Consider the following 22,932-nt stretch of genomic DNA (forward strand, 5'->3'; position numbering starts at 1 on the left):
CGTTCGGGCAGCGTGTCGCGTTGGTGGGGCAGGGCGCCGGGGCGGACGGTGGTCGTGGTGGAGGGCAAGCACATGCGGCTCGGCACTAGCGCCAAAAGCTAAGCGAGAATCGCACACCCGACATCTTGTCCGCGAGCAAAAGTCATTTTCCTGCCTAAGACGACGACGACAACGGACGACATCCACACCGCCGACGCCAAAAAACATCAAGGTCAGTCAACCCGCATCTCCCACCCGTTTTTATTGCTCGTGCTAACGCTGCGAAGATGGGTAAGCTGCTCTTTTTCTTCACCTCGACCCCTACGCACCGACCGGCACCACCGTAGCGACACCTGCAATGGCAGCTTTTTGGAGGCAGAAGGGGACGATTGGAACATTCGGGTGCACCAGCGCGAAGCCAGGGGAGGAGTGCTGTGCTCGAGGACGGAGGAAGCCCACGAAATGCTGGCGGATTGCTCGAAATGCGCCGGATGCAAGATTCGACAAAGCCGCACCCGACCGCAGCCACTACCCTTCGACCGCCCACGCCTACGCACAGCACCATCGACGAAGCCAGAGACTGACTAGATTCTGCAGGTCGTCTTCAGGAGTACCAGGTCATTGGCCGTCACCTCCCCAGTGAGGCCAACCCGACCCCCAAGCTTTACCGGATGCGCATCTTCGCTCCCAACGATGTCGTCGCGAAGTCCCGCTTCTGGTACTTCCTTGGCAAGCTCCGCAAGATCAAGAAGGCCAACGGCGAGATCGTTTCGCTGAACCAGGTCCGTACACCTGCACCGCTCATCGAAAATTCTGCGGCAACTAACGCGCCCCAAAGATCTCCGAGAAGCGCCCCCAGAAGGTCAAGAACTTCGGCATCTGGATCCGCTACGACTCCAGGTCTGGCACTCACAACATGTACAAGGAGTACCGTGAGATGTCCCGCACCGACGCCGTCGAGGCTCTCTACCAGGATATGGCCGCCCGCCACCGCTCCCGCTTCAGGTCCATCCACGTAAGGGCCCCCGCGCGGACGATTCCACAGCGCGTAGTACTGACAGCGATGTGCAGATCCTCAAGGTTGTCGAGATCGAGAAGACCGAGTCCATCCGCCGCCCCTACATCAAGCAGGTCCTCGCCAAGGACCTCAAGTTCCCTCTGCCTCACCGCGTCAACAAGACGACCTCGAAGAAGATCTTCACCGCGAACAGGCCGTCGACTTTCTTCTAAGCGTTTTCCGGGTTGCGTGGGAGTGCATGGGGGTCATACTACAGGGTTTCTGGAATTATGGGCACTCTGTTGTAGCTACGATACCATGGCGGTAGCTCAAAAAATGAATGAAAAGCCCAACGAGTCTCGATCACACAGTCATCTCAGAATTGACGGGTCTAACATGTGTTTTTTTTTTTTTTTTTGACTATCTACAGCTTTGATTTGGCGCCCAGCTCCGCCTTGGGTTTGCCCGCTGTATCGATTGGGTTCCACCACGGATATGCGGCGGGGGCGTCGTTATCCATGGTACCGCTGAATTTCGGAGGCCTCTTCTCCAAAAATGACTGAACTCCCTCCTTGTTATCCCTACAGGCGCCGTTAGCTGACAACCGCAGAATCTGCAGGGAGCTGCGACACTTACTTGCCACTAAACAGTTCGTACAGGATCCTCGAATCAAGCAGGTGCTGGCCCTCGGCGCTCCCGGCATCCCTCCACATCAGCTCCTTCATCAGATTCGTGCTCACCAAGCTCGTGTTGGCGACGACCTCGTCGGCGATGGCCAAGGCACGCGGAAGCACGTCGGCGGGACGGTCGCACAGCTCGGTGAAGAGCGGGTCGAGCAGCTTGTCGGCGGCGCGGTAGACGGCGCCGGTGGTGGTCAGGTGCAGGGCACGCGAGTGGCCGATCAGGCGGGGCAGGAAGAAGGACGAGCAGGCCTCCATGACGATGCCTCGCCGCGCGAAGACGAAGCCGATCTTGGCGTCGCGGTGGGCCACGCGGATGGCCATGGGCAGCGTCATGGTGATGCCGACGCCCACGGCGGCCCCTTGGAGCGCGCCGATGACGGGCTTGCGGCAGCGGTGGATGGCGAGGACGACGCGGCCGCCGCTGCGGGGAAGCAAATGCATGCATCAGCGAGTGTTATCTTTTTTTTTTTGCGTTGCCAAGAGGGATGTTCAAGCAGGTATGCAGTTTCGGTTGAACAAAGGTGGATCTGTACTAGAACACGCAAACAGAAGTCAAAGGGAGAGCAAAAGGGGACAATGTACCCATCGCGATGATCATTAACCCTCTCTTGTCCGCCGACGAAGCCGACTTCGAGGTCGGCGCCTGCGCAGAAGACGGACCCATGGCCTGTGACAACAATGCAGCGCACGCGGTCATCGGCATCAAGGAGGTCGAAGACGCGCTCCAGCTCCTCCATCATCGTCTTGGTGAAAGCATTATGCTTTCCCGGTCGGTGCAGCGTCACGACCACGACCGGGGTAGGCGTCGGCGACGAGGGAGGGTGGTGCGAGAGCTTGATGTCCCGCAAGGGGAGATCGGCGTATGAATGCGGGAGGGAGGAAGACATGTTAGTGGCAGAAGGCTTGCGAAAGAGCCGAAAGCCAGATGTGAAACTTCTGGTTGTCAATAGCGAGCCCAGATGAGCCCTTTGAGGTTCAGAGCTGCTGTTCTGTTTGGAGTGGTAGCGCAAGCCGGACGTTGCGGAGAAGGGAGCTTGAATCTGGGGTAAGCCGAGGTCTGCCGCTGATCATGATGCTTTGGGCTAAGGCTGGGCTTTACGGTTGCACAGCGGGGTGCGCATCCTCGGTACCGCTATAATGATCACTATTCTGGTAACTAAGCACTAATGACCACTGCCTTTTGGTAGCCTTAATCACAAGCTCGTTGAAGTCGGTAGCCGGCGCCTCAATTCCTAATGGTCCCCCAATCAAGACGCATCTCATTGGCCGAGGCCACACCACAACAGTTTACAGAATATCTTAATTTTTATTGTAAGAAATATAAAACTCGACTTACAGCCCCCTCCCGCAGCCGATTGCTAGCGCGAAGAATAGCAGGGCTCCCTAGCCCTGCCTTAGAAAAATAACATATGTGGGTAGCTGAAGCTATCGTCCGGACGTGTATGTAGAATTAAAAACTCGACATTCTCGTCCGGACGATAGCTTCAGCTACCCATGACATGAGCAAAAGACAGATCCACGCTATCCATCGGCTGCAAGAGGGGACTGTATGTACAGTTTGCAGGCCTCTCACGCTGCGTCAATTTAATTGGAACGACCTTGTTGCACCAAGCACCCTTGAGACCATGTCGCGGCTCGTTCCGGGAGCCTCTGATCTCGGCCCTCAAGTGGATCGCCTGAAGCCAAAACCCACCTACCGCGGACAGCCATGATGCACAGAGTGGCTTATGGTACTGATTTACTACGGCTGCATGTGACGTAATCAATAAAGCGTCGAGCGGGAAAAGGGCGCCACTGAATCTGCGGGAAACAGTCAGGTGCAGCTTTCCCACTCCCAGCAAATAAAAAAAAAAAAGCTTGTACAAATGCAGTTATTCTATGTAACGAAGGTTTATGTACAGTAAATACGTTATCGTGACTCCTATATACCAAAGTTCGCCCCCCAGCAAAGATTTGCTTGACGCTCCCGCACCCACCCCAACCACCACCACCACCACCCGGTGGAAGATTGTGTATGCCATAGTCTGCAACGCGCAAAGACACTATTGTAGATAAGGAAAAAAAAACAAATAGGCCGTTAGAAAAGGGGGGTTGGTGAGCGATTCCTTACGAAGAATTGCCGCCAATGTAGACTGTCAACACCTGGGGCGCCCCATCAAACACACTTCCCGATTGATCTGCACCATTATCAGGAGCTACGTCATCATACGGGAAGCTATAGCCACGTTTATCTGTGTTTGCTTCATGTACAATCCTCGAATAATGGTTGGTGATGGCGTCGGTGTAGTACTCGTCGATGCTGGTGGCCGGTGTGGTGGTATCAACCAACAAAGTGCTGCGATTGAACGCAGCAGCCAGACGCGGAATGATGGCATTGCGGAGCTGACTTCCAGAAGGATTGGCAAAGGGCCCAGTGCTGCAGGAGAAGATGTCGGCGCTTGAGGGCTGACTGAAGGTCTCGGTATCGAAGACAAACTGGTTGTCCGAAATCTTGCCGGTAACAGTACCAAACGACGCCTGCGTATTGACACTGAGAGATTCAGAGGCGTACTTGGACCAGACGCGGTTCACGTAGTCCTGAAAGTAGGTGCCGAAGTCGTTGCCAGTGACTGCACCGTTGTTCGGGGAGAGCGCTCGCAGATTGGCACCACTGGAGTCCTTGACGATGAGGCTGGACCACGGCGCGCCATCCTTGCTGGATTGCGCCTGCAGAGCAGAGCAAACGGTGTCAAGGCCGTTCTCGGGCATTCCGGTCACCGACTGGGTGGCACCCGCAGTGTTCGTGAGCTTCAGCCCAACAGAAATGCCGACGAAGTCCACATAGGTGATGTTGGCGTAGAGCTGGGAGCTGTTCCAGGTGAATTCGCAAAAGTCCCACTTCTTGTTGATGTTGGGGTCTGAGTTGTTGGTCACTGAGGGGGTGACTAGAGCGGGCCCTGGATTCAGGAGGAAGGTGAGTTTGTCGTCAACGCAGAACCAGATGCGAGCGCCAGCAAGATGGGGAATAGTAACAGTTTTTGTCGAGCCCGGGGCACCCAATGGAATCGATGCATCGTCGGAGAGATCAGCGCCTTCCTTGGAGGGGGAGGTTGGGTAGTAGGCGCTGACGCCGTCAGCCTTCAGGATGAAGAGGGCATTGTTGTTGTCGATTGCCTGGCCGGTAATGTAGGCATAGACATTGCTGGAGTTAGTGTTGTTCACCAAGTCAATGCTCAGAGTATCGGCCGTGGCACGGATCGGCTGCTGGGCTTGCTGGCGGCGAATGGCCGGGGCTGCTGGCGTGGATTGGCTTTGTTTCTGCTTCCGGAGGCGCTGGAGGCGCTGGACGAGGCGCTTGATTGGGCTGGCCATGACGTTCTCAAGATGGATGGTGAATGAAACTTGATTCAGGGACAACTAGATGGGAACAGACAAGCCCTCAGCTCGCGGCGGGCGAACTTATATAGCCACAGCTATCGAGGGCTAATTCAAGACAGCATGGCATATTGGCAGCGAACGAGGGAGATGACCGAGACACTGCAATGCCGTACAGGGCTTGCCGGTGTGATGGCAGGGGAGCGGCGCAAGGCAGCCAAGGCCAGCGCACGTTCCAATGGCAGAATGAAAGCTCGACGAGGTCCGTTAGATGACGATTTAGGTCGCGCCGCTAAGCAACGGCAGATCTCCAATCAGCTCAGGTCGCGCAATCCACCTTCGCGCCGGCCCAGAGTCATGCGACGGTTCTGCTCGCGCTGCCCCGGATTTTCATCGACGCCACGGGCTCGCATGACCGTCACGGCGCGTGGCCGGCACGCTCAGCTGGAAGCATTAATGCTACTAGCAGAAGGCCCGATGGCCGGGTCGCTGACTTCGGCATGGGCCGAGAACGGGAACGAAAGCCGACGAGGAAGGTGCAAATGGCGCTCGGCAGGGATTCGACATGGCGGAGACAGGTTTCGGGTCGACGGGGACCGACTGAACCGTGACGCGTCGCACAAACCTCACCTCACTCGACATCGCAGCCTTAATAAAAGCGTCAGCGCCATCTGACTGTCTCCTACCTTCGCCGGCTTATGGCGATCAGCCCTGCCGCTGACCGCAGTCACCTGGGAATCCTCATCGATGGCGCCACGCCCACTTGCCTAACCCATCCACGCACGAGACACGGCTCTGCTCCCCTCCAGGAACGTTGCCCTATTTCAGCCATTCACACGGATCCAACTCCGCCCACCTGCACTAATAACTTTACTTTTGCTCCCGGGTTTGGCCCCACATTATACTTCGTTTTATTTCACGCTTAAGACAACCACACTCGTCATCGCCGATTTTCACGTGCATCCGCTGTTGATTTGGCGAACACTGGATTTCCATTTCAGCAATGCCATGCGTCGTCTTGTTCCGCCTGAATCATCTCCATCCACACGTAGACCGCCTTGGGACCTGGATGAATGCCTTGCGTGTTTGTTGTAAGTCTGATGATGGTTTGGCCAGCTATTTGCATGAATAAGAACAGCACATGAAATCACGAGCTTCTGCATTTCGTAAGCCTTACTCCTTTACGGCCTCCCTCAGAACATCCTGCACTTTCTTCTCCAAACTCGCTCCAACAGCTCTCTCTAACACAAGCACGAACGCTCGTCTCTTCTTCTCTTCCTCGCCCTTCAACCCAATATCCTTCACTCCCAATTCATCCCATCTACTCTCCAAGCCCTGTCTCAGCTCTTCCGCCTCCCCAGGCAATCCCAACTGCTCCAGCGCTCCCTTCGTCCTCCCATCCACAAACGGATACACCTCCTCCCACAACCACTGCACCCGCCTGCAGAAGATATCCAACCCCGTCTCCCCCAACCCCTTCACCCCTTCCTTCAACACCCTCCTCTCCTCATCACAATCCCACCCGCCCTCCTCCCTCACACCCTCCAACCCCCCATCCCCCCACCTCTCCACCGCCACATCCGCCAGCCTGCCAATCGCCTCGGCCGTCTTCTCCTTATGCTGCGTCCTCGCCTCCCGCAGCGCCTCCAGCACCCTCCCTTCCCCCGCCGCCGCCCTGGCCTTACTCGGAGTCGTGAGGCCGTACGGCGGGTTCAGCAGCGTGCGGATGGCCCGCTGCCCGAGCGCGTGCGCGACGGGCCGCGACAGCACAACGGCCGCCACCAGCTCCTCGAACGGCGTCAGCCGCGCCGTCGCGTACGTGCGCACGCCGGACGGCTGCGAGGCTTCAACCTCCGGCGCCGTGTAAGGAAGCGCGTGCGGGGAGAGCAGGAAGCGCAGGACCTGCGTTTGCCCTTGATCCAAGGAATTGGAGGGGGAGGAACGCGCAGCTTTGGCTGGAGGGGAGCCGCCGGACGCGTCCTGGGTGCTGTCCTTGCGCTTGTGTGGGCTGCTGGTGCCCTTCGGTGCCGGTGCGTGCTTGTAGCTGTCCGGGTGCATGGCGCCCGTCCTTTCGAGCTCGGCTAGACACCACACCGGTGCCGCGTTGTCATCCTCCTCCTTCGCTGCCGTGTGCTTGCCTGGCTGAGCTGGCTTCCCTCTCTCCGCGTGAGGCTGAGACTCGGCTTGAGCGCGTGTTGACGACATGATGGCAATGATTCCTGCTTGATTCACCAAAGAAAATAGGGCACAATCATGTGGACTGTAGACACGATAACGGATCGACGTAGGAGGTGGTGGATGGCTTATATCACGTTGAAACCAAGTCGCGAAGCCATCACGCAACTGTCCCCCCCTTCGCCCTAATCCGCCTTTTGATGACGTCGTCGAAAATCCCCAAGTGCGGCTCGGGTGGCTGGATAGTCCGACAGATGATGATCCCGTTGCTATATCAAGCAGAGATGGGCGGGAAGGATCTAGCTTAGCGGATCGGTCCCTGCCGATCGATCTTCCATTGCAACCACCTACAGAGGGGTATTGCATCCGAAGGCTGGCGTAGATCTGGTTTTTTTTTTCTCTCTCATGTCATCTGCAGTTGAAGCTATCGTCCGGACGTATATGTATAATTTTTAATTCGACATTCTCATCCGGACAATAGCTTCAACTGCCCATATTTTATTTTATTTTTAACAAATGCTGAGGCATAATTATCCTGGATCGAGGATCCTGCTATTCTTCGCGCTAGCCTTTAGCTGCGATACCCCTCTGTATGGAGTTAGTTACAAGATGTCCGTCACTTTGAATGTAGCAAAACCCAATGGCTAGATGCCACGGCTCACATCGTCACAGCAGTCTTTCCTCTCGTTTACATCCCAGCTGGCTCAGTCTCAACACCATTTGGTCAACGAGTCAGCCATGGCATAAATCAAGCAAATTCATTTCCCTAATTACTACAGAAAGAAAATACCGGGCTCCCAGAGCAACCATGACTACTATCGCATTACAAGGGAAACGAAAAGGCAACTAGAAACTCAAGAAAAATTAGGCCCGCTTTCCGAAAACCCCCTTCCATCCACCGAACCATTCATCGCTCATTCTTGCCCAAACCGTCCCAAAAGCATCAGGATAGATAATAGAAAGAAGAAAAAAAAGGACCTGAATTGCTCATGAACGATGACCGGGAAGGTTCGAAGGGAAAGAAGGAGACGTGTCTCCCATAACTTTGCCGTTGCGCAACCAAAGACTCCCTCGCTGTCATGACATGAAAAGACCCACAAAACCAAAGCAGACCAGAAGCCGAGTTATGATGACGATGACGATGATGATGATGAAAAAGGCGGCAAAAGAGCTTTCCGGGACGTCTTTCATTGCCTGGCCGAGTATAGGTGTGTGCATGCGCCTGCTGTGTATGTGTTCGTTGCTCGCTCGTGTGCAAGTCTAACTTGCCGGTTGCAATTTTCCCCCAACATTCAATCCCTCTCTCCGAATTCGTTGAAATCATATTCCAGTCTTACCGCAAGGTTGCCCTTATCTCCTAGAATTGCTTGCAAGCAAGCTCTGCTTGACGATCATCTCGGCTGCTGCTGCTGCTGCCAGTCTCTCCTTCTGCCTCGACCGGTCGCGCAAGTATCTCTCCGCCTCGGGCCTCATGCGCAGAATCCTGAGGATCATGTCGTCGCTTGGCTCTGCCTGCGCCTCTTTTCTCTTCTCCTCCTTCGCCCTCTTCATGGTGCCCAAATTGCGGCTTAGCATCACCGTCTTGTGCTTCCGAGTCGGCATGCCGACCAAGCCAGCAGCGCCACCGAAGCTATGGCCGGCAGGAGGCCCTCCGAGATGGGCAGGTGAAGAGAGACGGTTGTTCCGAGCAGCCTTCTCCTGCTGCCTCTGAAGCGATGCAGCGGCCATTGCCTCAGACGTGCGGATGAGATTCTCCGTCGATTCGAAATAAAAGAAGTTCAGATTCTGCAGGTCGTGGTATTTGGGAGACTTGAGAATATCAAGAGGAACTCCTGATGCGATGCCGGTTTCCTCGTCAACTGCGTGGAAGAAGTCAAACAGAAGCTGCGATATAAGTAAGTACAAGTCACGGCAAGTAGACCTGGGGCATTGAACGCACCTGCAACCATTTGAAGACAATATCCAACTCTTGCTGCGTGAGAGGCCTCTGCTGACTGGGCTTGTCGCTCAAAGGCGGCACCAGAAGACTCTCAAGAACAGCCAGCACCTCCTTCCAGAGTCGAGACATGACCATGACCATAGCACTGTCTGTAAGCGTCTCCTTCATCAGCGCAAAGTTATCATTGAAGTAACCGAAAAGCGGCTGAAGCGCGTTCATGACGTCCGCTTGCGAAGGCCCTTGCTGGACAGACTGAGGTCTTGCACGGAAGTACGACGCAACTGCTGAGACAGTAACACCGCGGTTCAGAAGTGCTTTCAAGGCACGGCGTGATAGACAGTAGTGAATGTACGAGGAGAGCTGCGCGGCGTTAGTCAAGCAACCTTGAACAAATCTTTGCGTGCCTCACCTTGTCCGTGATCTTGCGAGTCATATCGCGCTCCGACCTCTTCAGGGTCCGGAAAGCCTTGCCAAAGTAGAACTGGATGTCATCCTTCTCACCTTCCATACTCACCCTAAGCAGGAGGCGGCCCTGCGTGTCCAGATCAAGCCAATACTCCCTCGGCATGAAATCACGGAAATGAGAGGGGTCAAGCTTCAGTGAAGTCCTACCAACACAATCGTGGTCGCCTAGGGTATCCCAATCCCAAATGGTCGCAATGATGTTGAGAGGTCCTGCCGTCGTGATATCTACCGTCTCCTCCCAACGCGGGTTAAGACTGCCATATACAACACGGGTCTTTGCTAGGCGTTTCTGATACTCGTCGCCCAGAACAACGTACGGGTCGCTAAGTCCGTTCATATCGCAAGCCTTGATGTCTTCTGCTTCGATGATCTTAATGGTGAACACATACTTGGTCATCTTCTGTCGCTGGTTAGAGGGGGGTGTGTGTTTCTGAATAACTTCGGCGCACGCGTCGACGTTGACTTCGCGTTCGAGCTTGTCAAGCTGCTGCGTAGCGTATTCGATGTTGTTGAGTTTCACGAGAGACTGTGGTTGGCGTAAAGTCAGCAGGAACCGAACTAGGGCTACGTTGAGCCCAGAAGTGTTGACGGGTTGGTGTTGAGAGTCAAAAAGTACCTCTGGCAAGAACTGATACGGTTCGATCTTGTCTTTGTTGTTCCAAGTATCCTTTGCCATCTGCAGCCATTTTTCCTGGCGAGTTTGGCGCGCCGCTGCTTCCTGCTCCGGAGTCAAGCGTTCCATCTCCTTACTGAACATGGTATCAAGCATTTCGCAATACCGGGCAAGAGCATCGCCAACGGCTTTCGAAGTTGCAGTCATGAACTTGGCGTACTGGAGATCGTCGTCCCAGTTCAAGTTCACGATTTGCTCGATGGACTGGTTGAACGAGCGGAAGATATCCACAACCGAAACACTATGGCGCTCATCGTCGGTGGGGACTTGATCTGGGAATTCCATACGAACTTGAAAGTCATCCTGCTTGACAGCATTCTCCACCCATTGGACGAGATTTTGGTTGGTCATGTCAATCCAACGCCAAACAAAGTCTTGAAGAAGGTCCTCGATATGGAAAGCAAACGGCCGACTGCGACTGGGTTAGCACGGGGTTGTACAGACTGGGTTGCACAGCTCACTCTGGCAAGGCATCAGCATGAATGCGGCGGATCTCAACCAGCTCCTTGTACAGGTCGAAACCATCAGGGATGGGGACCTCTTCGCCTTTCTGCTGCGAGAACTCCATGATTTTGGCCACTAAGTCCCTAGCATCCGCAGCGTATGAGGGGAGAATTTCTTGGACAAGCACGTTAAGAGGGTTTACTCTATGATTGAGGTTAGTAGGCGCATTAGATGGACAGAGGACTGCTCCTTACCCCATGATCTCTGGGTTCTTGCGGTAGCGCTTCTGGATCTTCTCACAGAGCTTGATCACTGCCTTTCCGAGTTCGATGACGTGGAAGAACTCCCACTCATCCTTGGTGTCAGGGATGTTCTTTGCCAAAATTTCGCTGTAAACTTCGGCTGCCCGCTTTCCAAGTGCATCCGTCAGCTTGGCTGAATACTCGTCGAGGTCTTCAGGCGTTCCACTAAACAACGGATCATCGTAGATATGGTTGTTGAGCACGAACATTACCGGGCCGAGAGTTGGGGGCTTGGCGTCGTAGCAGAACAGCATGAGTTGGAAGAGTTCACGAAGAAGGTCCTCATGCAACGACGACAGAATCTGCTGCTTCAGGACGAAATCGTGAATGGTCCATTTGGTGTGATCGAACATTGTGGTCTGCTGCAACACCATGACGCTAGACCTATTGCCCTTCTTATTGTTCTCAAGCGGCGGCTGCTTGACAAAAGTGAATGCGTCGTCCAGTGTTTCCAGGCTGATTTCTGTTTGCTGGTATTTCTCTTTAACGACATCCAAGAAGAGCACGAGCCGAGAAAATTGAGGAACCCGCCAGCGCAAGCCAATCTCACTCAGTAGCTCCGTAGAGTCTTTGGATAGCAATTTCATGGCCGGTGTATCTCCCGTCGGGCTTGAGGGGTCTAGACCGTCATCTTGCAAATCATACGTGAAGGCTTGCTTGACGATGGCACGATAGAATGCCCTTGGGTCCGGAGGGATGTAGGTATAGGGCGTGCTACCGTCCTCAGTGGGGCTTGGAATATCGTTCAGGTTCAGAGACGACACATCAACTGGCTGATCGATGACATAGGAACCACCCTCCGAAGTTTCCGACATCTTCCTGGCCATCTCCGAATAGGCGGGGTCTACGACGCTTCCACGATCCGGCTTGAACTGCGGTAGTGCGCCACCGCTGCTCTTTGCGAGCTCAGGGCTGGACTGGATGATTGCCAACATCATTTGAGACAAGTCCTGGGTCTCTCCCTTCTTCCATGCGTCGTACGCCTCCTCCGTGTCGAAATCGTCGGGGCTCAGTGTCTGCCTCGTGTTCAGACTCAGGTTAGCTTGATAGGCCTTCAGGTCCTGCAGCGCAGCCTTCTCCGTCCAGACGTCCTTCTTTGCATTTATGTCCTGTTGCACGGTATCGTACGGGACGCTGAATATCCGTGACACTACCAAGACCAGGGGCATATCCTTGACCTCGTAACTCCGAGGCACCTCGACCTCGACGGTCGAGCCACCCGCGCCGCCATTCCGTTGTGAAGCAGCGGCCAAGTCTTGGTCGTGCATCAGAAGCTTCTTCTCCATTGTTGTCAGCCTTGACAAAAGCTCGGGCCTGTCACGGGTCCAGTCGTGGTTGCGGAGGGTCGAGCTGATCAGACGGATGAACAGAGCGACATGGCGATCGACCATGAGGCGCCAACTGTCGTCATCGGGAGCCTTCCCTCGCTGCATAATCTTGGTGGCGTTGGAGAAGAAGATCAGGAGCAGATCCTCGACGCGGCGGTTCTCTTCCATGGTCTTCCTGAACTTGGGGTCCTTGAACTCGTTCAAGAAGCCGGCAAAGGTCGACTTGATTTGCGGGTCATTGTACTCGGGCATCTTCTCCTTGCCGACCAGCACGCCGGTCAGACGCTTGTCGAGCTCCTTCATGAAGCCATGGGGGAACTTTGTGCTCTTGCTGTCCCTTATCAGGGAGAAGTCCTTGACGAGATCAGTGACGGAGGTCGAGGAGCGGTGCAGCTGCTTGGGCGCTGGGACGTGCTGCACGCGGCGGGCTCGCGGCTGGAGCAGGTAGGAGAGAAAGGCCACGCGGAGGGCATAGGTGTAGGCATCCTGCGGGCTGACCACGCGCTTGCGGGAGTAGGACGAGCTGCGGCGGTTGGAGCGCTCCTCCTGCACCAAGCTGTTGAAGCGCCAGCGATTGTTGCTCATTGAGCGGCTGTGGTGAGACGAGGTCGACATTGCTGCGGGCGGGTGTGGTGTTTCACGGACTTGGAGCAGGCGCGGGCTCCGCAGCGCATGTCATTCGAGAGGGGCGGGCTGGGCTGGTTGGGCACAGATAGCAAGCCCGCAGCGGCGACGTTGACGCTGGGGCGGTGAGGCGGCGGCGGCGTGCGAGGGAGCTCGGCGACGGCGGACGGCGGGCGCTGCGGGCGTGGGCTGGGTCGGCCGCTCGCTGAGGAGGGTCTTGGGGGTCGTGAGAGGGACGTGGAAGGTCGTTAATGTTTCAAATTGCGCGGGCACGACAGGGATGGGTGCCCGTATCCACCCTCAGGCTCGCTGCAGGGCTGAGAGGAGACCTATGGCGCCCAGCTTCGCGTGGGGACGGCGCCGGGCGATCTGAGCGCCGTCTAAAAACCGCGGCTCCTCCGCCTCCGTCTCCGCAGCACCTCTGCCAAACGCACCACCGCCCGCGCTTCCAATGTCCACGTCGCCCCCCGTCGCCAGCAAGGCCCCGGGCCAGCCCGAGAAGCCGCGCCTGACCGAGGAGGAGAAGAAGAACAACCACATCGCCTCCGAGCAGAAGCGCCGCCAGGCCATCCGCCAGGGCTTCGACCGCCTGGCCTCCATTGTGCCCGGCATGGAGGGCCAGGGCCGGAGCGAAGCCATCGTCCTCGACGCCACCGTGAAGTACATGAGAGAGCAGTATGCTGAACAGCAGAGATTAGTCGAGGCTGCCCGCGCCAAGGGCATCGACCCTGCCAGCATTCCGGGCTTGCCTGAGAGCTACAAGGACACGCTCGACACGCAGACCGCAAGGGATGCCGCTGCATTGGACGAAGCCACCAACGGCAAGCGCAAGCACCAGAACGGCGGCGTCGACTGACCCTCGAAGCAAATCCTCGCCTGATCAAGCAAGAAGGCCTGCTCGACGTCACGCCGTGGCACCGATGTCCCTACAACTATCGACATCGGCTGTCTACAGAAGCATGCACGCTCATCGTACATACGCTCTGTTCACCCTGGCCCCTCTGGGAAGTTTAGAAAGCCTGGTCTGGTCTCACAACTTGTGTTTCCGCGTGTTTCCTTGTCGGCGTTTGCAATGCGTAGGGCCCTTGATTGCGCCACCCTTTGTGGAAACTTTGTCGGGCTTGCCGGCCGTCTCTTATTAAAGATGCGCGCCCAGAAGATTTAGTCTTCGAGTACGTAGATACACCTCGGCCCGTAAGACAAAGCGTACATACAAAACATAATGTCTGATGAAAGAAATTGCTCTCTTGCGCTATCGCACTGTTCGAACATGATGCTTATCTAGGCAGGAGGATCGCCCATGCTCCTGCTGTTCTCCTTAAAAAAAAAATACTAGCATTACGAACAGGCATTGTGCTGATAATTATGCCTAGCGGCCGACGGGGCGTACGCATATCAATACTCTCCTTTACGTGCTGTTTTGCAAGTCCGAATGCATTACACCAATCCAGCCATGCCAGCAAGGGAGCTGCTCACAGACGCCCTTCAATAATCCAATCTCCATAATCCCCTTATGCGAACCATCCTGCGACGTGCCATTTGCGAGTGCCCTGCCTTAATTTCCTCCACATTATCATCGGGACGCTGGATGACGAAGCTTCCGCATTTAGGCTCCGAACCAACCAGGGTGGCCCTGCAAACGTCTCCACGATCTTCCATGCACCGGCAACGTCACTACTGTGTTAGCACGAAGCGGACTCATTTAGCACCGCAAACCATCATCGTAGTAGCAAGAAGGGTAATTGAGAGCTTGATTGAATGTACGGTTGATTTTGCAGCTCTTCCGAGTTCATTTTCGCTTTCATCCTTTAATAACCGTTCAACACCATCATCATTTTATCGAAGACCCGCTCCCTTGACCATGTCGGGAGATTTCAATTATCTTTATCAACCCCATTTTCGTGTCATGAAATTACCGCGTTGGGTACTATATGTACTGTCTAACCCTCTGGGTTAGCCGTGAGCCGCTTGATCTCCTTCTTCATGTTGCTGAGGATGGCCGCCTTCTTGCGGATCTCCTCGAGCTCCTGCTCCGTCGGAGGCTTGTTCTGGCGGCTCTGGATGGAGATGTACAGCGCATGGTATTTGGCATAGCAGCGCTTGAACTGGGCACTCAGTTCGATCGCACGGCGGACATTCAGAGGCTGGCCCTGCTCGGGTGAAGCAGAGCTAGCATCGTGAAAGCTCTGCGGGGAATCGTGGTGGTGAACATGTCCAGCGCTCGGCTGGTGAGAGTGGGTTGACGAGGTCGAAGAGATTGATGACGCTCCAGAGTAGCTGGGTGTCGGGGTTTGCGTCGGCTTGGGAGCCTTGTAAGTAGCGGCCAATTTTTTAGCCGTAGGCTGCTTGGATTCCACCATAGGTCCTTCAACCTTGCGCTTCAGCAAAGTTCTCTCGCTGCTAGGAGGGGTCGCTGTAGCTGCAGTGTTGGACATGGGAGTGTGTCCGGTGGTCTTGCGGTGTTTGATGTTGACGTCGTGCTTGTGAATGTCACTGTCGATGTCGTTCGCCTTGCGCTTCAAAGTACGGTCGGAGTTGCCGGGGGTCGAAGACTTGTGGACCGCGCGTGACTTCTCCACGTCGGAATTGGTGACCGGAGATCCAGTCGATGATGGATTCTTGGAGGATACGGCATCCGCCACCTTCTTTGTAGAAGTGAATGGCAGCCCGTTGATCTTGGGTTGTATGCTCTTCCCAACCGTGTGCTCGGCCGCTTTCTGCTCGTTCAACTTGCTTGCAGACTTCCTGGAGGCTGCCGCTGTGGGAGCGGTATTGGTAGACTGTAGTTGTTTCTTAGTGACAGGCTTGCTGCCGACCTTTGGTTCTGACTGAGCATTCTCTTTGTTAAGCTTGGCAGACGCAGCCGTTGCACTCGACTTGGCGGTGGTGTCCTTCGGAATCCGGGCTGTCTTCTGCGGAACTGTGTTCTGGACACCTTTGTTGCCTTCGCTCGCCGCCTTCGGTAACTTTTTCTTCGCAACCTGGCTGACCTCTCCCTCGTCGGGGGTAGACCTCTTGACTTTCTTGGGCGTGCTTTGACCAGCCTGGTCTTCAGCCATTGGGCGTTTCGTAGTCTTCAGTAAGGTGGTCCGCCCGGTGTCTTCCTCACTGGAAGCCTTCTCGATCTTCCTCTTGAGAGCTGTAGCTTCCTTCTCTTCGCCGTCCGTCCTTTTAAGTGGCTTCTTCTGTCCCAATGCAGCTGTGCTCTCCGCTGCAGAAGACTTGGGCTTCTTCTGTGTGGCGATACCGAACGCATCCTCCTCACTCTTCTTCTTCCTTGGTTCTTTCTTCTTGGGTTCTGTCTTCTTCTTCGTCATCTGGGCAAGCCTCTGCTTGTTACCCATAGATGGCTTCAAGGACGGGGTCGACGACTTCGGCGCGGTGCTGGAGGCACTCAGACTCAACTTGGATAGAACCTTTCCCTTGCCGCGATCATGTTCCGGAAGAAGGTTCTGCCAGATCTTGTCATGAGGATCAAGCCTCTGGCGATCCAGGGCTCGGATGGCATTTTCGATTGCCTGCTTACGCTCCTCCTCGGTCCAGAATCGAATGCTTGGGCTGAACGGATCCAACTCTTTGTATGCCTTGTCCGTCAACTTCCATTCTCCTCCCTGTTCCTTCGCAATCTTTTCCAAGGTCGGTGAGATGTCCTCCTTCGCAATCCTCATCTTACGAGCGAGATCCTGCAGCTTCACGGGCTTAAGAGCGAGCATGTGGACGAGGGCCTTGCGTAACGCTGATTCTATGGCCGACGTTTTCTTGGAGATTGGTGCAGAGGTCGGTGCGGTCGGTCGCGGCGAGGCGGCGGAAAGGGCAGGGCTCGACGCATTCGAGCTTGAAGCGACCAGTCTACTGCCGAGGACAGCTCCGCGGCTTGTCTTAACATACCTGTTCTGTTGGAGCCGCTTCATTTTGTCGATGTCGATGTCCATGGATACCCTTCGGCGTTTAGAAGTTAGCATGTTTAACTGAATTTGGCTGACAATGACGGGTTCCCACTTTGGCGCTTCTTTCGACTTGCGGATTGCCTCCATGTTCGACTTGAGAGTTTCCAGAGCGCTGTCAGTCCTGTTCATAGCCCGACTGGCTTCACTAGCCCTCTGGAGAGCGAGTCGGTAGTCGACGGTGCCAAAAAAGTCGCTGGCGACATGGTTGCTGCCGTCTTCCGGGTCGGTGCCGACGGTCTGGTACAGCTCGTTCCTGAACTTCTCCTTTGTCGCGTCGAGGACGATCTTGGTGTCTCCGATCTTGAGGATCTGAGGTGACGGTCAGTGAGATGCGTCGACACGGCAGCAAGAGCTTGGAGCACGCACGGGGTTCTGGCTGAACTGAATCATCGGGGGACGACCGTCACGGATGCTCTGGAGCATGTCGTCGATGACGTCCTGAGTCATCTCAACCTGCATGACGGGCGTGCGCCTGCTGGAGCTGGGTATCTGCTTCTCGCCTATGTACTCGTCCGGGGCGCCATAGAGGGCGACGGCGGCAGCCGACGCGTGGTCGGAACCCATGGCGAAGGTGCTGGCTGGACAGGAGTCTGGTGTTGCGAAAGGGCGGTCGCGGGTTGTGGAGTGAGTGTGAGGGAGTCCGGGCTGAGATCGGAGTTAGGGCGGCGGCGGCGGTGGTGAGATGGAGCGCGAAGCCGGCTCGCCTGGGCGGGCAGCTTCACGGGCAAACTGGCGGAGCAATTGAAGAGCCAGGGTTGTCGTTGGCGTGCGGGTTTGGGGAGGGTGGAGCGGTGGATGCGGAGCACGCAGCAAGCTGAGCGGCGTGTGGTGGTGCAGTAGTGAGGTGGTGAGCGTGCGGAATGGAGGTAGGGTACGGGTTCCGAGCGGAGTCGGGGCAGCCAGGTGCAAGCGAGCCCTGGGAGACAGTCAAAGCCGAGCGAGGCGACGAAAGGGCCGGGCGTGGCGTGCGTGGGTAAGCCACTGCGCTGGCGGATCGAAACGGCCTTTGTGAGGGTGAAGAGAGGGCGGCGCAGCTCGATGGCGCTACGACTACGGTACCTCATCGCGCCCGCAGCAGCAGGCCAGGGCCGGGGCTTCAATGCCCGCCGGCACTGCCCGCCCGCCCGCCGTCGCACGCGCTTCGCCCGGCACACGCTCACGCAGCAGACATATTGCGAGCACCGGTCCGCGTGTCCACGGACGGCGGCGGGCGCAGGGCATCACCGCCGGCCAGCCAGACTCTCCAGATCGATTGGCGTTGGCCCTAGGTGGGCTCTTCCGCCCACTGGCGTCGCTTCCGCTGTGCCCGCGTCATCCGCCGCACCAGATGCGGGTTGGCGCACCCTCACCGGGCATTGCGGGCGGCCACGCTCAGCTCCAGCTGCGGCGTGCTTTGTTCACGCTGGGCCTTTGTTGGCAGGCAGCCACGCGCTGACGCTGGTCGAGTGTTGCCGCACGCTCATCCTTGCATGTCGCGGCATCTCGCGGCGGGCGGGCCCTAACCCAAGCTCGTGGGACTCTGCGCTGATCAAAGCAGAAGGAGATCAACGGGCGCAGCCAAACGTCGCTGGCCTCCCCCGGCCGCCAACCCAAGGGAGCCTCTCGCGCTCGCGGCGTCCGAGGCCGCTGCCCGCTGCCCGCTGGCTGCCCCCGCGTCGGGTCCAGCCACGGGCAGGAGCCGAGCCGACTCATTCAGGGCGCCGGGACCGGCGAGAACAGCTGCACCCCCATTAATCGCGACGCGCTCGCTTGCCCGGCGCGCGCCCGGCCCTCGCCCTCAGACCCCCGGCGCCCCGGCGGAGAGCGTTCCTGGGCCCTGGTCGGGTCGCCGGGAAAGCGGCTGCTTAAAAAAGGAAAACATTTGCCCAGGGCCAGAGCCTCGACGACCCTGTCAGCCGCAGGGCCCCGCGCACCGCCTCGATCCAGCAGCCCTGCGCAGCGACGGACGGCCGGCCACCGCTGGTTTGCATGGCGCGGTTCCTGCAGCGCGGCGACCCTCCTCCACTTGCCATGCTGCCGCAGGGCCACGGGCCGCCGGAGGGAGTGTCCATGACCTCGTGTTGTTCGTCGGCGGTGGGGTCACGCTGCCGGCAGCGCTCACGTGTGCCGCGCGCCAGTCACCTCTCACTAGTGGCCTGAGAAATGACCTCCATCCCTGGCGCCAGCAGCTGGAAGGGATGTCAGCACGCGGGCTCGAGGTGTGCCTATAATTCGATCGCCGGCGAGTGGCCTCTGCGTGTGAGATCATGGCAGATGCAAGCCACTAGCCGCTCTGGGCCGACATGACGATGTTCCTTTTTGCACACCGAGCACGCCGCATCCGTCATGCGGAGGGCGGATTCCATTTCAAGAGCCTCTGGATTGTTCGCGGGGCGCGATCTGAAACCGCGCTTGTGAAACCGGCCGTCGCCCTGCCCGTTTCATGGCCCAAACGATAAAAGAAAAGCCCCTTGACGCCGCCGTCATAGCAACGTCTGCACCCACGCAGCCGCTTCCTCGTCGTAATTCTCAGGGTACTGGCCATGCACGGAAACGCTGCTGCCGCTGGCGCACGCCTAAAGCAACCATTTATATGTCAGCCCTGGCTTGCCTTGCAAATTTAAGAACACGGGCACGGACAAAGTCGTTGTCGTCACAGTACGAGCGGATCCTATTGGCGTAGGACTCGGCCAAAATGGCCAGCTGGGCCGCGGTGCGCGGGTATATCTGGCCAGGGGATCAGCAGCGCTCGTTTGGGGCACCGGAGAGGAATGCGTACTCCGCTTGTCGTCGCCGTGCCCTCGTCGTACGACTGGCCGGCGACATGTCTTGGGTCGCCGTACCAGACGGCCGCGGCAACTGCGTCCCGTCAGCTGCAACCGACTCTGGCGGTCTGGCGGTTTCCAATCAATCTTACCATGCTCGCCGACGTCCGTCGAAACGGGCTCCGTCGCAGCGCCCAGGCCAGAGCCGCCGCCACCGCAAAGCGCGTCGCCCGTGACGTGCGCTCCCTAAATCAACAACACGGTTTAGCCGCGCGCCCCTCCAAAATCTCCCGTGCGCCCAAGTTAATATGGAATGGAAAAGGAGCGGAGCGGCCTCGGCCATGGGGCGACACTGACCTGAGAGTAGCCCAAGAGAACGATCCTCGACTCCGGGCACGCCTCGACGTACGCTGTCAATTGGCTCTTGGTGGCGTTCATCCCCTGCTGCGTGCTGGCAATGTAGTCGAAGGTCGCGGGATAAATGATGTCCTCGTAATCGGCGCCCGCGTTGTTTGCAATGATCAAGTTGGCCAGCGTGATCATGTCGCCCGGGTACTCTTCTGTCGTGCCTCTGGCGATCAGGATGTGGACGCCAGCGCAGCTCGTCTGGCGCCCTGCGAGACCAGCGTCCTTGGCGGCGCCTGCGGGGAGCGCATGGCACCACGGTAGCAGAAGCGCAGCCGCAAGGACAGAAACAAGCATTTTGGAGAGGGCGCGAAGCTCGGGACGCAGTGACAGCTGCCGCGAGAGTAGCGCAGCTCTGATGCCCAGCACTTCACTGCTTTATACCATCGGCCTCCGGAGGTAAGCATCCAGCAGTCCGTCTTCTAAGTACTGTTGTATTTCTGCTATACGTGCCAAGCAGGTCAAGTTGGCTTAGGGAGCTATACACAACTGCCTAAACAGGCCAAGCGGGGCTCGCCGCCAGCACTTAGCCGCCCGGCAACCCACCGCATGAGCCGTCTCGGACTCTGGAGAGGCTGTTCCCTGGGGCTATTGGTCTATAAACGGTTAAGCTGGACCGGCACAGCCATTGGGCTAAAGCTCTTCACACAATCCGTTAGTTTGAGATCCGTGAGGCACCGAGCATCAGCTCTCTATTCTTCACCATGTCATCCCTAAATACTTGTTCGATGCATGAGTGCTAATGTATGACAGGGTGTGCCTACAAACTCCACCCAGTGCAGTGCTACAAGACCTTTTGACATGGTACGAACAAATGGTTGCTGCATAAATGACTCTTGGCACGTCTGCATGGCATCCAGAATCGAAAACGTTGAATATCGCTTCCGACTAACCGACTCTTTGGATCTTGCTTGGAGCTTTAGTTCGCCCCCGCTTCGGCCGCCCATGTCAGACGCGCCCCAAAGCTCACTATCCAGTGCCCATGAGCGCTCAAATGTATACCTAGCTAACGGCGAAGCTCTTGCTTAAGTCATCCGAGCAGGAAAGTCGACGGGCTCTAAACATGCAGTTAGAGCCAAGCTTGCCTGCAGGTTCGGCTCGAGATATTTGTTCGCCTTCTTCTTACAGGAGGAATGCCGGGAACGCCGGATTTCAATAGCCGCCTACCACTTTCTGGGCTTCCGGCTACTGTCGGCAATTGAGAATCCGGGGATTGCGGAGTGTTGGGAAGCTGCGCGGACCGAGTCCGGATGTGGGAAACCCTGCTGCCTTACTGCTTCCTGGTATCCGCCCGAGCGAGCTTCCTGATTCCAGCGACCTGCTTAAATAATTGGAGGACTGAGGTTGTGCAAATGTCGAAACAAAAGGGACCTGGCCATATGCGGAGCGACAGCCGTGCTTGCAGCCAGGTCCAGAAACCAACTTCCCCTTCCATTCCAGTTTCATCCATACTTGCGCCCAAGCGAAAAGCACCCATCTTCCGGACCTTTACCAGAATGTTTCTGGCTGCGGGGTAAAAACCAAACACATCCGCCGATCCAGGATTCGCGGTAGCGTGTTGAGTTGCTGCGGGATCGACGATTCGGCCACTCACAACTGTAGGTATGTCGCGCGTGGATTTTCCCCGGCCGCAGGCTCAAAGCCACTCGCCCAGACAAGGCACGAGTTGCCTGCATGCAGGCACGGAGTTGGATGATCGCCACGGCCGGAGGCACACACACAATGTTGGCCGCGGGCACTAAAATCTACTGATCATTCGATCTTACTCCTCGCGTTTTGTGGCTCTGGTACCTTTTAGTTCGCAACACCGGACCCCAAAGACCTCTACGCCCTCCCCCACCGTCCGTACCTCGCCGGGCTACCGTTGTTGCACTTGGCAACCAGGCGCCGAGACTCCAAAAATAAGGCGAACACTTCCGCCGGTCAGCCACCACCAGAACTCAGGCCACCCCCATCCCACTTGGCGAAGAAGCCCTCAGCTGCGTGATTCCTTAGGCATGCGCACTACTACTGCACGTGCAGCCATGTCTCTGTGTGGACGCGTCAGCACCGATTTGACATATTGCGCGTGCCCAGCAAGCTCAAAGGAATGCAAACTCAAAATGGCCGGGGTTGAAGAGGGCGCAATGCCGACCAACGCAAGCAGTATGCGCAGACAGCAGCCTGTCCTCGTTTCCGTCAAACCATGGCCTGACGCGGGTTGATGGAGGGCAGGAAAATCCCCACAGGAGCCCATGACTACTGAGTTGTTCATGTGCGACAGACTTTGCTGTGTGCCTCCCTCTTCTCCCTCCCGCCCCGCCTTCTGTGCCATTGTCACACTGCATGTCCTAGACTTTAACCCAGCCTCTCTCCCCGAAATGCTCGCGCTCCTTGTTTTGGTCTTGACCCATTCTGACGAATTGTATTGTTGCACACGCAAGCGTATTCCAGAAAAGATCACGAGAATGGCTCAGCGGTTGGCGCGGCAATTGTGTATTGCGTGCAGCCATGATGAACGATGATGCGCATGCTTCATGTTGTGTAAATGTTACCACCGGTATCCCACCTCGGGTTCCACTGCATCGGTCGGGATCCTCTCTCGGGGCGTCTGGGAGGCGTGGGGTGATCGCTGCCAATCGACACCCGGCCATGAATTGTAATTTTCTGCCAGTCACTTGGAGAACAGGTCTAGATGTGGATGGAGGAATCACTTGCTGGGGATGGGGCGGGGAAATGCTGATCTGACGTTTTATGTGTGTGTCGAGATTTGAGAAACTGGCAACGCTTCATGCAGGAACGGCCTTAAATGAAAATCTAGTTTGTGGCATGTGCTGAGAGCAACACACGTGTTGAATCAAAGAAAATGTGATTCAGGTTGGATTTATGAAACG

At 56.7% G+C, this 22,932-nt stretch overlaps 8 protein-coding genes across 8 annotated transcripts; 2 read left to right on the top strand and 6 right to left on the bottom strand.

The window, feature by feature from the left end:
* Positions 1-266: 266 nt before the first annotated feature.
* LTHEOB_7526 (60s ribosomal protein l20) lies at positions 267-1,209 on the top strand (the record flags this gene model as incomplete). Its single annotated transcript, XM_035516902.1, has 4 exons — positions 267-270; positions 577-761; positions 818-994; positions 1,051-1,209. The coding sequence occupies 4 exons, from the start codon at positions 267-269 to the stop codon at positions 1,207-1,209; spliced, it is 525 nt and encodes a 174-aa protein (XP_035371035.1).
* Positions 1,210-1,400: 191 nt separating this feature from the next.
* On the bottom strand, positions 1,401-2,546 carry LTHEOB_7527 (Enoyl- hydratase isomerase; the record flags this gene model as incomplete). Its single annotated transcript, XM_035516903.1, has 3 exons — positions 1,401-1,557; positions 1,613-2,080; positions 2,242-2,546. 3 exons carry the CDS (start codon positions 2,544-2,546, stop codon positions 1,401-1,403), a joined length of 930 nt encoding a protein of 309 aa, XP_035371036.1.
* Positions 2,547-3,765: 1,219 nt separating this feature from the next.
* LTHEOB_7528 (Glucan endo-beta-glucosidase) lies at positions 3,766-5,010 on the bottom strand (the record flags this gene model as incomplete). Its single annotated transcript, XM_035516904.1, has 1 exon — positions 3,766-5,010. The coding sequence occupies one exon, from the start codon at positions 5,008-5,010 to the stop codon at positions 3,766-3,768; it is 1,245 nt and encodes a 414-aa protein (XP_035371037.1).
* A 1,176-nt stretch (positions 5,011-6,186) lies between these two features.
* Positions 6,187-7,218, bottom strand: LTHEOB_7529 (Endonuclease; the record flags this gene model as incomplete). The annotated part of the gene is made up of 1 exon (XM_035516905.1): positions 6,187-7,218. The coding sequence occupies one exon, from the start codon at positions 7,216-7,218 to the stop codon at positions 6,187-6,189; it is 1,032 nt and encodes a 343-aa protein (XP_035371038.1).
* A 1,320-nt stretch (positions 7,219-8,538) lies between these two features.
* LTHEOB_7530 (C2 domain containing protein) lies at positions 8,539-12,954 on the bottom strand (the record flags this gene model as incomplete). Its single annotated transcript, XM_035516907.1, has 6 exons — positions 8,539-9,072; positions 9,128-9,487; positions 9,537-10,118; positions 10,209-10,677; positions 10,727-10,912; positions 10,964-12,954. 6 exons carry the CDS (start codon positions 12,952-12,954, stop codon positions 8,539-8,541), a joined length of 4,122 nt encoding a protein of 1,373 aa, XP_035371039.1.
* A 460-nt stretch (positions 12,955-13,414) lies between these two features.
* Positions 13,415-13,819, top strand: LTHEOB_7531 (Helix-loop-helix DNA-binding domain-containing protein; the record flags this gene model as incomplete). The annotated part of the gene is made up of 1 exon (XM_035516908.1): positions 13,415-13,819. One exon carries the CDS (start codon positions 13,415-13,417, stop codon positions 13,817-13,819), a length of 405 nt encoding a protein of 134 aa, XP_035371040.1.
* Positions 13,820-14,837: 1,018 nt separating this feature from the next.
* On the bottom strand, positions 14,838-17,474 carry LTHEOB_7532 (uncharacterized protein; the record flags this gene model as incomplete). The annotated part of the gene is made up of 3 exons (XM_035516909.1): positions 14,838-14,845; positions 14,909-17,219; positions 17,277-17,474. 3 exons carry the CDS (start codon positions 17,472-17,474, stop codon positions 14,838-14,840), a joined length of 2,517 nt encoding a protein of 838 aa, XP_035371041.1.
* A 1,898-nt stretch (positions 17,475-19,372) lies between these two features.
* LTHEOB_7533 (Cutinase) lies at positions 19,373-20,356 on the bottom strand (the record flags this gene model as incomplete). The annotated part of the gene is made up of 5 exons (XM_035516910.1): positions 19,373-19,465; positions 19,530-19,616; positions 19,669-19,748; positions 19,807-19,900; positions 20,012-20,356. 5 exons carry the CDS (start codon positions 20,354-20,356, stop codon positions 19,373-19,375), a joined length of 699 nt encoding a protein of 232 aa, XP_035371042.1.
* Between the last annotated feature and the right edge of the window lie 2,576 nt (positions 20,357-22,932).

The sequence above is a fragment of the Lasiodiplodia theobromae genome (assembly GCF_012971845.1).
Source record: "Lasiodiplodia theobromae strain AM2As chromosome Unknown scaffold_23, whole genome shotgun sequence".
NCBI classification, from domain to species: domain Eukaryota; kingdom Fungi; phylum Ascomycota; class Dothideomycetes; order Botryosphaeriales; family Botryosphaeriaceae; genus Lasiodiplodia; species Lasiodiplodia theobromae.